Source organism: Bactrocera latifrons, unplaced genomic scaffold, assembly GCF_001853355.1.
Source record: "Bactrocera latifrons isolate USDA-ARS-PBARC rearing strain unplaced genomic scaffold, ASM185335v1 scaffold_142, whole genome shotgun sequence".
NCBI classification, from domain to species: domain Eukaryota; kingdom Metazoa; phylum Arthropoda; class Insecta; order Diptera; family Tephritidae; genus Bactrocera; species Bactrocera latifrons.
Window position 1 is genome coordinate 568293 of NW_017534875.1, and position 14352 is coordinate 582644.

The 14352-nt window shown below is 38.8% G+C and overlaps 1 protein-coding gene across 1 annotated transcript in view; it reads left to right on the forward strand.

The window, feature by feature from the left end:
- LOC108965587 (serine-rich adhesin for platelets-like) overlaps positions 1 to 13608 on the forward strand; it is a gene marked incomplete in the record, with an annotated part of 231271 nt that extends 217663 nt beyond the window's left edge. Inside the window, 8 exon segments of the mRNA XM_018928110.1 lie at positions 2414 to 3180; positions 3364 to 4442; positions 4559 to 5375; positions 5493 to 6271; positions 6447 to 8031; positions 9927 to 10805; positions 10925 to 11347; positions 11349 to 13608. Coding sequence (XP_018783655.1) covers positions 2473 to 3180; positions 3364 to 4442; positions 4559 to 5375; positions 5493 to 6271; positions 6447 to 8031; positions 9927 to 10805; positions 10925 to 11347; positions 11349 to 12761 — 7683 coding nt within the window.
- Between the last annotated feature and the right edge of the window lie 744 nt (positions 13609 to 14352).

Here is a 14352-nt window from a genome sequence, read left to right on the forward strand (position 1 = left end):
CCGCGATGTGCTGCGGGAAACTAGCAGCCAGCTGTCTCTTTTAAAGAAAAGCAGGCACCGGCTTCGCGCCTTATTTTTATGTATGTACGGTATATTCCTCTAAACCATAACCGTTTATTATCCTGCAGATCATTTATGAAAGCGATTATTTGAACATTCCTTCATTTATACATATGTGTACATAATATACATAGAAAAATAGTTGTACATTTGTGTATATACTGTACTGTTAAATGACGAATACTTCTGTTTGAAGCAGGCGACAATTAATTATAGCATTTATAGRCGCTATTCCGCACAATGGCAACCAAAGAACTGCTCAACTAAAATGCTGAATGGAAAGCAATTTACACACATTTAATAAATTCATACATAAAAGTATGTACCAAATACATACATATGCAAGCTTTGTGGTTTTAACGGCRTTATGTTGCACAAAAATTGTGTTGTACGACAAAGACTAARTTTTTAATCCGATTTCTTAATTACATAGACATTTAAAATTTCTGTGGTTCCTTTTGTAGGCAACTGCTTTTAAGATTTGCAACTGTGAAGGGTATGATAATCTCGCTACAGCCGAGGTTAACGTTTTTTCTTGTTTTAACCTTTTTTTCTCTCTTTAGCCGTATTTAACGGGCTTTCAGCTAYGACCGACTAAATATCATGTGAGCCTAACTGTTGATATATTTTCTTAAAAACTACGCACTTCTGATCCTTCTAATGTAAAAATAATAATTCTGAAGCTTCTAATGTAAATAATAAAACAAAAAATATTTTTTGCAAATTTCCTTTAACAAAASCATGCCGTTTGGCATTACAAAATGTCGCTGATAAAACAAATTAACTTGACTTGATTATCATCGCATCGAATGGTAACGATGTCACCTCGACATTGACCCAGAAAGCAGACAAGCGTTACGTTTCCTRCTTTCCTTCAAGACCTTACGCTTTTCTCAACGTCTATGATGGCATTATTGCTTGTTTACATATACATACATATGAGTGTATGTACATCATATGACTGTGSCAACGTAATTGGCAGCAAGAGTGTCCCTGCAGTGCATTTTAGTAGGCCATTCGCCCTTATTGTCAACATATTTGCAACTACTATTTGTGTGTATGTACGTATAAATATGTACATATGTATGGTTATGTACTTGTAGAATGAGTTTTAAAATTGGTCAATGTATATCTACACTAATGTAAATAGAAGCTATATGCATATATGTACATGTTCATATGATTACTCTTTCACTTGGCCCAATTCGCTGCAACATAAAAATAACGGTTTAATGTCATTTATGTCCTTTTGTCGCTGCTGTTGTCTTCTTAATGCTTTGGACTGTTCGCTTGCCTGCTTTAATGTCCTTTCGCGTCATCCCAAATGCATCATTTCGCAGCTATATTCTTTTGTGTGTGCTTATACTTGCTCGACCTCGCCGTTATTTTGCTCATCTACATGAGGACGTGCCTTCAGCTAGTTAGTTAGTCAGTTATACACTAATTTCACTCAAGTTTCATTATTGTTTCGTGCTTTTGCCATCATTTTCATTCCCATTTTGATTTTATTTTATTTTATTTTATTTTGTCCTTTGTCCTCTACTTGGCTAGCTGTATCCTTAAAGATCGCTTTTTATATACATATGTATGTACATATTTTTATTATGGATGGATTTTTAAGGCTCTGCCAMGAAGCTTATATCAGTATGTCAATCACCATATGACTATAAGAAATGCAGTTGTTTTTTCCTGTTTTCACACCAATTTTCTTCAAATTGTTTTGAGTTAAATTTCAATATATTATTGAGAAGAAAATATGTATTTTCTCACATCATCATAAGAAAAACATTCAGTTCATTACATTTAAAACACCCAGTATGTACGGGTGTTTGTATGTATTTAAATACATATGTGCCCAAAATTTGTTTGCCCCACTGTCATTCGAAAAGCGACAATCAACAATAAACACACTCAATCAGCTGTCTAGTGCACGCAACACTTGTTCATACGCAAATCGAATAAATAAACACTTGCGGCGACCAACTTTGCCGCCATTCAACAGCTGRCAAATCGAATCAGAATCAGAATCTAATTGGCCGTTGTTTATGTGCGCCTACTCAGCTGGATTCACCTTGGTATGGAATTTACTTGCGCCGAAGAAACTCGAACCGATCGTATGAGCCAAGATTTGGGCCAAAGAAATTTTTATTACGCACTAGTGAAGAAGTCAAGAAAATTATTTAAAATTGCGCCAGCAAGCGTGGAAATTATCCATTTATTTCGAATTTAATTGAGGTTAATAGATTTGCGAAAAAATATTTAATTTACAATATGATGGCAATGCGTTTATTTGTGTGAATTTAAAATAATTAATATTATATTCTTTGTTTTTTTTTTTTTCTTTTAATTGCAGTTGCAAAGCAATAACGCAAGCTACTTACATCCCGATAAGCTTGGTTAGCAAATCAAGTTATGGAACTGCCCTCGATGGTGCAACGCTCCGGCGACACGCTTATAGTGCGTAGTGTCGTAAGTGGCAATCAATTGTACTTGGATCAGGGTGCTGCTTCCACTAATAATCTAAACAACAACAAACATAGTAGTCCTTCACCACTGCAGCAACAACAGCAACAGTCGATTAACGCCGCAAACTTATCAAATAGCACGTTGGAACAATTCGAACGTTATCGCGCTGCAGCGGCGCAATATCATCTACAACARCAACAACASCAAAATGCCGCACAGCAGCAACAAAATGCTGCTGCTGCTTCGGCGGTAGCGCAACAACAGGCGATGGAACTAAAGGATGAGGGSCTTCCACAATGTAAAATCAAGCGAAATTACAGCTGTAGTTATTGCACATATTTCACACAGAATCCGCGTTATCACCTAACTCATCTGCGCGATGTACATGGTGAAAAGATTGTCATCAATAAGTGCAAGTTGTGTTTGTACGCGTCGCGACATTTCCAAAAATTGGTGCGACACATGAAAATGGTGCACGGCTGCACCGATGGTGTGACCGGTGGACATGGACAGCCGCGTGGCAAACGCGGTATGAGTCGGGAGGCACGTAAACGAAAACTAGAGCAAAGTGTTGGTCTGGGAAGTGCGCCCTTGGAAATGAACAGCGGCGGTAGTAATATGGGAATGACCGAAGGCATGCCAACTTATGAGCAGGTGAGCCAAAAATTATTTATAATAAAGAAAATTATACAAGTGTATATTTAAAAACACAGTGCAAACAGTTTTCTGCAATGAAATCGGTAGTATCGGCTTCTTAAATTCTAAATATTATTCCAATAACGAATTTGTTTACATAAAAAAATTAAATATAAATTATATATTAATCTACCACATTAGGTGAAACGCGAACTGGAACTGCAACGTGAATCTCTCATGGCCGTTGTCTATGAACGGGAATTGCAAGCACAGCGTGAACGTGAGCTTGAAGTCCGTCAGCAAGCACAAAACGCCTACGAACAAGAAATGCAAGCCGCAAACTCTGCTGCAGCTACGGAAACACAACGTCGCCAATCGCCACTAAATGCAATAAACAATAATAGCAACAATACCAATGTCATTACAAATGGTAGTAGCAAAAGCGATTTTCAATTGCCACCCCCGCATCAGCAGCAGCTTAATATTAACACCCACAGCATCGAGCTGTCATCATCACCCACCGATTCGGTTTCATCGGAACAAGGTACTGATGCTGCTACCTCAGCAGCATTGCACTCCAGTGGCGTTTCATTGTCATATGTGGGTGATGAACCCTCGCAGAATAGGCTCTTGAAGTGCAGCCTCTGCGATTTCACAACCTTATTCCGCGCTCAATTGTTAGACCATGAAATGGATGAGCATTGCAAAACGAAATTCTTCCGCTGTGAGAAGTGTTCGTATGTAACACATATAAAGGCTCGCTTTAGCAAACATGTTAAATATCACTCAATGCCTATGATTAAGTGCGTCACTTGCGATTTTCGCACACCCTACAAATGGAATCTCGATCGACATATGAAAAATCATGGTGGCGCTGGTCCATTTAAGTGTGCCGCCTGTGATTTCACAGCCGACATCAAGCAATCGCTAACTGTGCACGAAATGAATCATCATGTGCCACCAGTAGGGCACGCAGCTGGCATGTCGTTGGCACGTCGTCGCAATAAAGTCGGTGGTACGGACTTATGCGATGATTTCGATTTAATAGAAGATCATTACAATAATAATAATCTCGACGAGTATGATGAAGCTTTAATGACCGCAGAACCATATAGTAAACGCAGTAAATACGAAGACGACGAACCCACCGACTTGTCGGCGAAAGGCGGCTCTTCCGACACATCTTCCGTGCATAATCAAAGTGTGAGTTTAGCACAAACGCCAAAGGCAAAGCGTCCCATACCGAATCTCATTCCGATACCGAAAAATAGCGGATCTAGGTGAGTATAAAAAAGATTTTCATACACAAAATTTTTGATGAAAAAACCTGAAAAATTATCTAAATATGTTGAAAAAATTTCCAAATTACACTTTTTTCTCATTTTTATTTTATCAGCATTATGAACCTTTCCAAGGAGTTTGCCACTCCGCGCAGTTCTCTTACTGATATCGCTTCCATTTTCCTCAATGACAAACATATTTCCGAGATACTTGAGAAAACGGATGCCGCCCAGTTGTCACCCACCCCCACCGTCGCGTCGACTTCAAGTCACGCCTCACGTAGCTTATTGCTGAAGAAGTCCACACCTGGTGGCAGCTTTTTTGACAAACTGAAGTCCTCTGCCCTGACAGGACCGAATGAAAATCTGATCTGCCCTTGCGGTCATATGGCAAAATGCTTATCCGAATCGATAATACATCGTAAAACTTGCAATTTCGCCGCAATCGCCGAAGATGACATCGAAGAGGAGCAAGATGATGCTGATGATCGTTTGSAAATCGATTTTGCCGATGACGATGATCGGCAGTCACATTCGGCACTGAATTTGAGTGTCACCGGTTCGACACGTTGTCAGCATTGTCGCCACCGTTGCAAATCGTCGACAGATCTATTGAATCATATCAAACAATGCACAGAGGCGAGTCGTTGCGGTAATGATTCATTTGATTCACTCTCTGGTGAGAGCAGTGGTGGGCGTGTTGGTTGCGTTGATTCCAATACTGAACAACATCCCATGGAGAATCGTGTATTTATTTGGAATAAAATTCCGGGCGGTGAACCGCGACAACGTGAAGGCAGTCAATGCTCAGATAGTCGCGGACAAGCTAACAACACAATGGAGTCTTCCGGCAGTAGTGGGCATGGCGCTAGTAGTGTCACCTGTGAGGAAAACAGTTATTACGGTGTTGAAACAGCCCCAGGTTATGGTGAGGTGAGTTAGTATGCTATCTTATTGTTGCTATAAAAGCTCTCTCATCCTCTTAACCATCTTTAGCTATTGGTTAGAGGATTTGTATAAAATGAAAATTGAAACTTTCACTATCTGCAGGTAACGAAAAAGATGACACCCGAAGAGGAAGCAGCTAATTCTTCATTGAAAAAGGTATACAAATGCCCACACTGTTCCTTTTGGGCTTCCACAGCATCCCGCTTTCACGTACACATCGTGGGTCATTTGAATAARAAACCGTTTGAATGCTCGCTCTGCTCGTACCGTTCCAATTGGCGTTGGGATATAACAAAGCACATACGCCTAAAGACCATACGCGATCCGAGTCACAAGAATGCGCGTGTCTTGATGAATGACGAGACCGGTCGTCGCAACTATACCAAATACAATAAATATATAACCTTAATGAAAGTAACCGAAGAAGATGGTGATCCAAAATTAATGAAATCGGGTGAGATGACACCTAATCAGGTCGCTTCGCTTTCATTCATCAATGACTTTAACAAAGGTGTGGTTCCGAATGCATTGACTTCCACACATTTGAATGGCATAAAAGAGGACATAACCCTCGAACCAATACCATCCAAATCGAKCAATGGCGGTAGTGGCAATATTAGTGGTGATCAATTAAACGAAAGTTTCATACGTATACCTTTCCTTGCTACGATGATGAATGCTGCTATGGCGCAACAACAGCATCAGCAGCAGAAGGATCCGGATCAAGGYCAAGCAACCATGATTACACCTTCAGTTACGATTTCCGCGGTGAAACGTTCGCCACCGCCGCTCATGAAGCCAAGTGATGATCTTGTCACAGATGTACGACAGGAGGGGAGTGAGAAGAAAACTTTCTATCGTTGTCGTAAATGCAGTTTTCGGTAAGTAAAAAAATATTAAATGTGATAAAGTTATACTATTCCAATATGTTATATGTATTTAAACTTTTTTTTGTAATTATTTTTAATTTTTTTTTGTTTTGAAGTTTTTTACAGAAATTTGTTATAAACAAATTAATTATTTCTAATTTATTTCTCATTATTCTCCCACCCTTAGGCATACCAATCGCGATGCGGTACTCGCCCACGTCAAAATACACTATCAGGATGCCAATTACCCGATTGTAACAGCAACAGCAACAACCTCGCCGAAATCGGCGAATTCGCAACAACAACACAACACACCACTTCAAGTGGCCGTGAATCCAAATATTTATATGAACAAAGTTCTCGCCGCAATGTGCCTTTCCCAGCAACCTAATTCGAGTACACCAACCAACAACAACAACAATAATGATCAACAGCATTCCATTATATCGGCCGGTCTACTACAACAAGCTATACAGGGTGCCTCACCYAATTCCCCACTCGGCTGTTTAGCACTAACACTCGCCGGCAAGAGTCCAGCAAAAGCAACTGCTTCTATTTTAGAGCACGGTGAGCAGAAAGCGACACAAAACGAGGCAAGTGCCAGAAGGCCTACGTCGCCCAAACAACAACAACAACACAGCAACAATCAAAATAATATAAGCATAGCGAATTTGGCGTCGTCATCAGCGACATCGCCTTCCCCCAAGTCCTCTGGCAGCAGTAATGCCAACGTTGGTGTTGGTATGGTCGGTACGCCCACATCAGCATCATCGTTGCAACACTTGTTGACCTCACCGCGAGGCACTTACACATCATCATCCAATTCATCATTACGCAATCCCGTGCATTCGCCTACAGCAATCAGCAACAACAACAATGGTGGTAGTGGTGTTACTAATAACAATAATAACAATAAACATTTGGTTATGGGTGCTTTAGCAGTTATGAAACACAACAGCGCTGCAACGAATACAAATGACARTGTCTTTGGTTCACCGACRAGCGTAAACGCAGCAACAGATGCAAATTCTACATCATCATCATCGGTGCTAGCATCACCGAATGCTGGTGCAGCACAACACAATACACCCAGTGGCACAACAGTAACTACACTTTCTACTACTCCTTGCAATTCTACARCAGCCATTGGTGGTGTAAAAAGCGCTAACAACAATCCATATCATTTGCAAATGGGTATCATCGGTGCTACATCTATGTCCAACAATCATAATGGTGGTAGTGGTAGTGTTGTTGGTGGTGGTGGTGGTGTCATTGCTAGTCAAATGACTCATAGTGATAATAAGAATAGTCTATGTATTGGTGGTATTATATTTGGTTCTAATAATCCTACTACTACTACTACTTCTACTAGTTTAATTCGCAATACTTCCATATCTACTACTACAAATTCAACAACAACATTAGCTAGCAGTCCCACAACTGCTGGCCATTCTAGTGGTGGTGCATCATCATCAACTTCATGTAATTTGTTATTAAGTTCGGCTCAGTCGGCAACAGCGGCGGCGGCGGCGGCAGCGGCGGCAGCAGCTCTTTATGCYTCCAATGCGATCACATTGTCACCGCCATCGGCATCGTCGTGTMTATCGGCAAATGCAACAGCAAACAATTTCAATAATATCACACAAAATCTMAATCAAAGTCAAAATAACAATTGTAGTAATTTATTAGTAAACGACAGCGAGCGACGTGAACCGTCGCCGTATCGTTGCGGTCATTGTCATCAAGTATCGAATTGGAAGCATGTCATTCAGGTATTTTTATACTTACTCGGTATATGTACTAATCCTAAAACAAAAACAATCCGAATATTTTTGCCATTCACTTTCATTTTACATACATTTTACTTTCTTTTAGTGCTATATACTTAACTCTTTTGTTTAACAACAACAACAACATAGCTGTGCTAGTTAAACGCAAATATCGTGMGGCTTATATTTTTACCTAGATTGTATTTAGCATAATTAAATGTTCTGATAAGGCGTAACAGCTGAYKKGCTTATAATCTATCTCTTCCGAGGGAATYACTAAAAGCCCTCCTTTTGTTGTCCCAATGAGTTTTATGTTGTTATATTATATAATTCAATTGCCTTACCTGTAATGGGAGATAAAAACAAGCCSACYRCATATATACATATAGCTGTTATGCATAGTGGCATATGACCAAATTTGACCCGGACTGAGCATGCCAACACTTTCCAATTATGCATAGACGTGTTATAAGCTTTACGCAAATTTCCGTTCAATTTTAGAGGACCATTCGCTAGTTTATTGTACTTCCGTCGTCTTATTCTATTGGAAGTAGAAAATTTCAGACAGATTCTTTCAATTTTTATAGAGTAAAATTCGCATTACAAATGCAGTTTTTATGAACCAGTCCGAATCAAATTTGATCTTGAAGTGACAGTAAAGAKATTAATTTTCAACTCATTTTTAGCCGATATACCAAGTAATAGKCTTCTAAATTATATTTTAAAAATAGTTTAAATTAAGAAATTAAAAAAAAATAGAAGAAAATTAAATAAAAACTAAAAAGAGTTTAGAAAAATGTTCAGTATTAACGGCGAGTTTATGTGAGCTACCATAGTACGAGAATTTTCTGGTATACGTACCACCTACCATTGCTTTTTATCTACTCCCAATTTTTTCATTATGCTAATTTTTTTTAGAAAGTCTCAAAAATTTCGTATTATATTTCGTCCGCTTGTTGCACGTCGCAGTAGTACAAAAAAATATATATATTACAATAACACCAACCACCCAATCATGGCAACTATTGTGTTTGTATAGAGAATTGTTATCGTCCTACTGGTAAATATACGCTGGATTTATATAATTTTTGTCTTTTGTGTACAATAATAATCGCATACAAATAACACAATGATGATACAAAGGTTACGGCGTTAGTATCATGTTTCCATAAAAATCTTCAAACATATTGGTTTTCGGTCGCTAGTAAAAAATGCATTATATTTAAGCTAAAAAACTCATACCTTTCCTTATGAACCAGAAAAACTTCAACATAAAATAGTAAAATAAGTTAAAAATTAAGTAATCGCATACATTTTGGGTTTGGGTATGTTTTTTTTATCAAACTGTATACATTTCTAATTTCACTTAACACAACATTCATCTAAAATATATGTATATAGTAATTTAATTGTATGTATTAGTGCAGGTGTCTGGTGCGCATTAAAATTAAACACTCATTTCATTGTCTCCATTTCTTAAAGTGCCCATTCAATAACGCTCTTAAGTGTTTACGCCGAGAAAGTATTTTTGTCCCACACTCATAAGCTTAAATACATATGTCCTGAAAAAAATGTTTTTCCATATTTATTAGAGAAGTATTTTATCGCTGGGTTATATTTGTGTGTAAAAATATTTAAATTAGCAAATGTCTCGAAAAAAATTACATATTTACTATATAATAGCATATTTATATTAAACTATGTATTCAGGCCAAGCATTTGCTTTGTAATATTTTGTCTCTTATTTATTTATCATACATATCTACATATTTTTTGTTGATGAATTTCTTAAAATATTTTTCAAAAAATTTTGTATATTATTAGTTAACTGTATTTATAATTAAAAACGAACAAATTTGTCTTACCCGCGATTTTTCTCTATTTTCTTGCATCTGCAGCGGCATTGTCGCTTGAAACACGCTGGCGACATACGCATCGAAACCCTTGATCGCAGCGTTAACAGCAACGAACGCAACGCGCCGCCAGTCTATCGACCGCTCGGCAGTGGCGCCACGAATGAGTCCAATTATGGGCAAACACTCAAAGCTTTACAACAACAACAGAACCAGCAGCAGCAACAATCACCACATCTGAACAACATGTCGGGTCCGCCGAGCAACTCTGTACTTATGAGCAACAACAAGACCGAACAGCACCTATTGCATTCGCCACTGGCCGGCACCGCTGCCGCCAATGCCGCCACCACACCGCAAGAACTGCAACAAGCTGCCGCTGCTTACATAGCCGCCACATATAAGGCTGCAGCGGCAGCGGCCAATTCAGTTGGCAACGGTTCGGCGGCAGCAGCCGTCGCCGCAGCAGCTGCGCTTGGCCTCAGCAGCGAAGATTTGCTGTTGCATCAACAATTGCAGCAAAATGATCAAATTGAAATAACACGMTTGCCGCCAGGTGTTGGCAACTCAACTGCCGGGCAGTCGTCGCAATCGTCGCAGGGACAACAGCCGCAGCAGCAGCAACAACAACAGCAATTGAATTCCAAATGCAAGCAGCAAAAATGTCCAATGTGTCCTTACATCTCGGAGAGTAAGTCGCAAATGAATTATCACATCTCGTTGCATAAGCCRACGCAGTACGAGTGTTCGTTGTGCACMTTCGTCTGCGCCAAGAAACAACATTTGAGCAGCCACATGCGCACCGTACACCAGCAACACAATTTGGGCGCGTCCAATCAAATGAACAACAGCATAAGCGCCACCATCAATTCGATGGACTTCAGCATGGCCCTTCAACTGGCTGCCGTCGCACAGGCGCAACAGGTAAAGCGTTTTTTTTTTTTGTTTATCTAAAACCTTATCTTTGTACATTTTTTAATTAAATATTGGATCCAATTAAAAAAAAAAAGGTCGCTTAATTACTCCCTTCCTATTTTTTTCAGGACGCCTCATCCTTAAACTCGCCTCTAGCTATAGATCTTACAGCTTTGAAGCAGAAAATTTCTGCCGTTCAACAGCAGCAGCAGCAGCAACAGCAACGCCAATCACAGCAAGCAGCTGCACTAAACACCCAACAACARCAACACCTCCACATAAATGCACAAACTGCTGCCGAAAACCAAATTAAGTGCATCCTTTATTGCCCGAAATGTCCTGCGCGCTACATGCAAAAATACACTGACACCTCCAATGCCAAAGCGGAATTGGATGATCACCTTAAATACCACAGCGGCAGCGATACAATGACACGGATGGGCAACAGCAAGCAAACCACCGCACCCGCCTTCAAATGTGAATTCTGCGATTATGCCGCCGCACACGAAGCTTACATACAGACTGTCTCTTATACACATCTAGATGTGTATAAGAGACAGGTGTACCGAACTGTATAAGCAAGTGCACGAGGATGCCGAATATGCGCCGCCAAAACTTATGCAAATCACCCTAGCCAAGAGCTTGCAACAAGCACCCGAAACCATCTGGATTGTCGACAATGACTTAAATGAGCAGTGCAAGGAACAGCAACAACATGCAAGCATATCCTCCTCATCTGTCGCGCCAGCAACAATGAGCACATTAGCTGCGACAACAATGACAGCAACAGCGCACTTCGATACCGCCAATTCACTGCTGAAGAAGCAGTTGGAATCTGGTATAGGCGGTAGCAGTGGTGGGGCTGGTAGTACCGCATTGCGTCACACACCTTCGCCGACGCACATGCCAAAAGAGCTGAACGCCGCCGATGCGGATGATTCATCGAACATGCCRTCGACCAGCGCCTCGGTGGCCACCAGCGATTTGGCAGTAGATGGCGGCAGCGATTTCACCTCAAGCATTGCATCGCCGGCGCCAATGGAGAAGTGCCTGTACTGTCCCTACGAGACGAAGCATACCACGCTCTACAAGGCGCACCTGCAACATCACATCTGCATTAGTAATCAGAAGGAGGCTTTCACCTGCGAACATTGCGACTACACGGATGCCAAGCAAGAGCACATTGAAGAGCACACACGCGTGCACTTCAATGCAGTGGAGAAACTGAAATCTGTGGCCTTCTTCACCTCCTATGACAACCTGGAATTGAGTGTGGAGCAAGAGGGCGGCGCAGATGAGAGTGCAACAGCCGCAACGACGTCGCTCGAACAAGAATTGCAGAATCAGAATGAGCAGCAAGTAGAAAACTCGAAGGCGGCGATTAGCTACTGCGAAGCGCAGGACACCGTACAAAATGAAAGTGTCGCTGATGTTTCGACAATGCTGCTATTAAATATCAAACAAGAGCACAACAACAACAATGAAGAACATATCATCAATGAAAATGTGCTGAAGGAACAGCAATTGCCGGCAGCAAGTGCGCCAAAAGGTGGCAGCAGCAGCGGTAGCGGTATTAAAATAAAGCTGGACAGCGATGAAAAAGCAACGGAGARAACAACAACAACATCAGTGGCGGAAAACACGAAAAAGCCTTGCAACAAAATCATACTCTACAAAAATGATGGCTGCCTGAGCATAAAGCGCGAAGGCGCCTGCAACACCAGCAACAGCAACAACAATGCTAGCGCCAACTGTGAGAATATCAGTGATCGTTTGCGTCGCCGCATATCACGCAACAACAGCAACAATGCCAGTCATTTAAATGGTAATACAAATAATAATAACAGCAATATTAGTGATGAACACACCGTTGCCGCTGCTGGCTGTGGCAGCGGCGCACAGCCGCCAAGCCATAAAACCATATTAGTAAATGCCAAAACAGGTCAGGTTATTAGTCGGAATTAATACTTGCGTGTGTAGTTATGTATTTATGTAGTTCGCTAGTGGCTGCAGCCATCAGCATTTGATGAATGGAAGCAGGAACAGTGAATAGTTCTTGGTTTGAGTCGCATTTTAAGTGGCGTCACGCAGTTTTCTACAAAAATGCGGGAATTTATCTGAATTTAATATTTGTTGCATAATGAAAATTGGAATCKGCAAGCCCCAGCCGTGGTGTATATGAAAGTAATTTGCTTATTATTAATTATGTGTAATTCTCGTTGCGATTTTCTTAACCATTATAGGTTATGCTTTTAACTTCCCGCGAATTAAATGGTTTGCGCAATAATATGTGTGTGTTTTCAGTTCTTGTTGTTATTGTACGTATTTGAATTTTGTTTTTTTAATAAAATCAAATAAGTGTTAATTAAAAAAAGAAAAATATGTTATTTCATAGTTAATTAGTTGTAAGTGCGTTTTAATTAAAATTTGTTGAATCTACCGTATCAAAAGTCGCTGTCTTCCAAAGCGCTTTGAGTTCTTTTATGTTAATTTCTGCAAAATAATTTTTGTTTAATTTTTAGTTTTCCCTTTTTGTGACGCATAATGCATATAATAATTATGAATATTTTCTAGTTTTTAGTTTTTTAATAAAAATTATTCAAATTAATGTAAAATACACACACACATACTTATATACTAATGGGTTTCGGAAACACCAATACCTACAAACACAAGCGTTTTTGTTTTTTTCAATATAAAACTAATTATGTGTTGCAAATGAAAATATAAATATAATGTTGCTAAAGCATATTATCTTTATTAAGCTATTTCATGCTTAATTATTTTAAATAAATGAATTGTTTTTAATTAATAATAATGTGTATTTAAGTTTGTTGCCTAATTAAACAATAATTTAATTTGAATTAAAGCAAAAAATGTTTTTTTTTATTAATATTAAGTTGTCTGCGCGCATAAAATGTTGTTTTGTTTGTGTTAAAAAAATTAAAATAATTAGTGTAGCACCTGTCTCTTATACACATCTAGATGTGTATAAGAGACAGGTGCAAGTAGCTGGCGGTAAATAATCCAAGCAACAAGCGCAAAAGTAAGATGTTATAAATTTAAATTAAATCTAGAAAACACGTGCTTACTAAATAAATAATTATTAATTATTATACACTTTATTATTATAAATATGTAGCTATTTTTAAAATTATTATCAATTTAATTTTAAACCTGTCTCTTATACACATCTAGATGTGTATAAGAGACAGCTTATATACTATGTATTTACAATGTAAAATATGATTAAAATAATATTTAGTTGCACAGTGCAAGTAGCTGGCGGTAAATAATCCAAGCAACAAGCGCAAAAGTAAGATGTTATAAATTTAAATTAAATCTAGAAAACACGTGCTTACTAAATAAATAATTATTAATTATTATACACTTTATTATTATAAATATGTAGCTATTTTTAAAATTATTATCAATTTAATATTAATTTGTGTTGTTATAATTATTATTGTTAGCTATAATTACTGTGACGATAATAATTTATAATTTATATGTTGTAATTTTTTTTTTAATATTTTCATTTTTTTTATTTAACTTT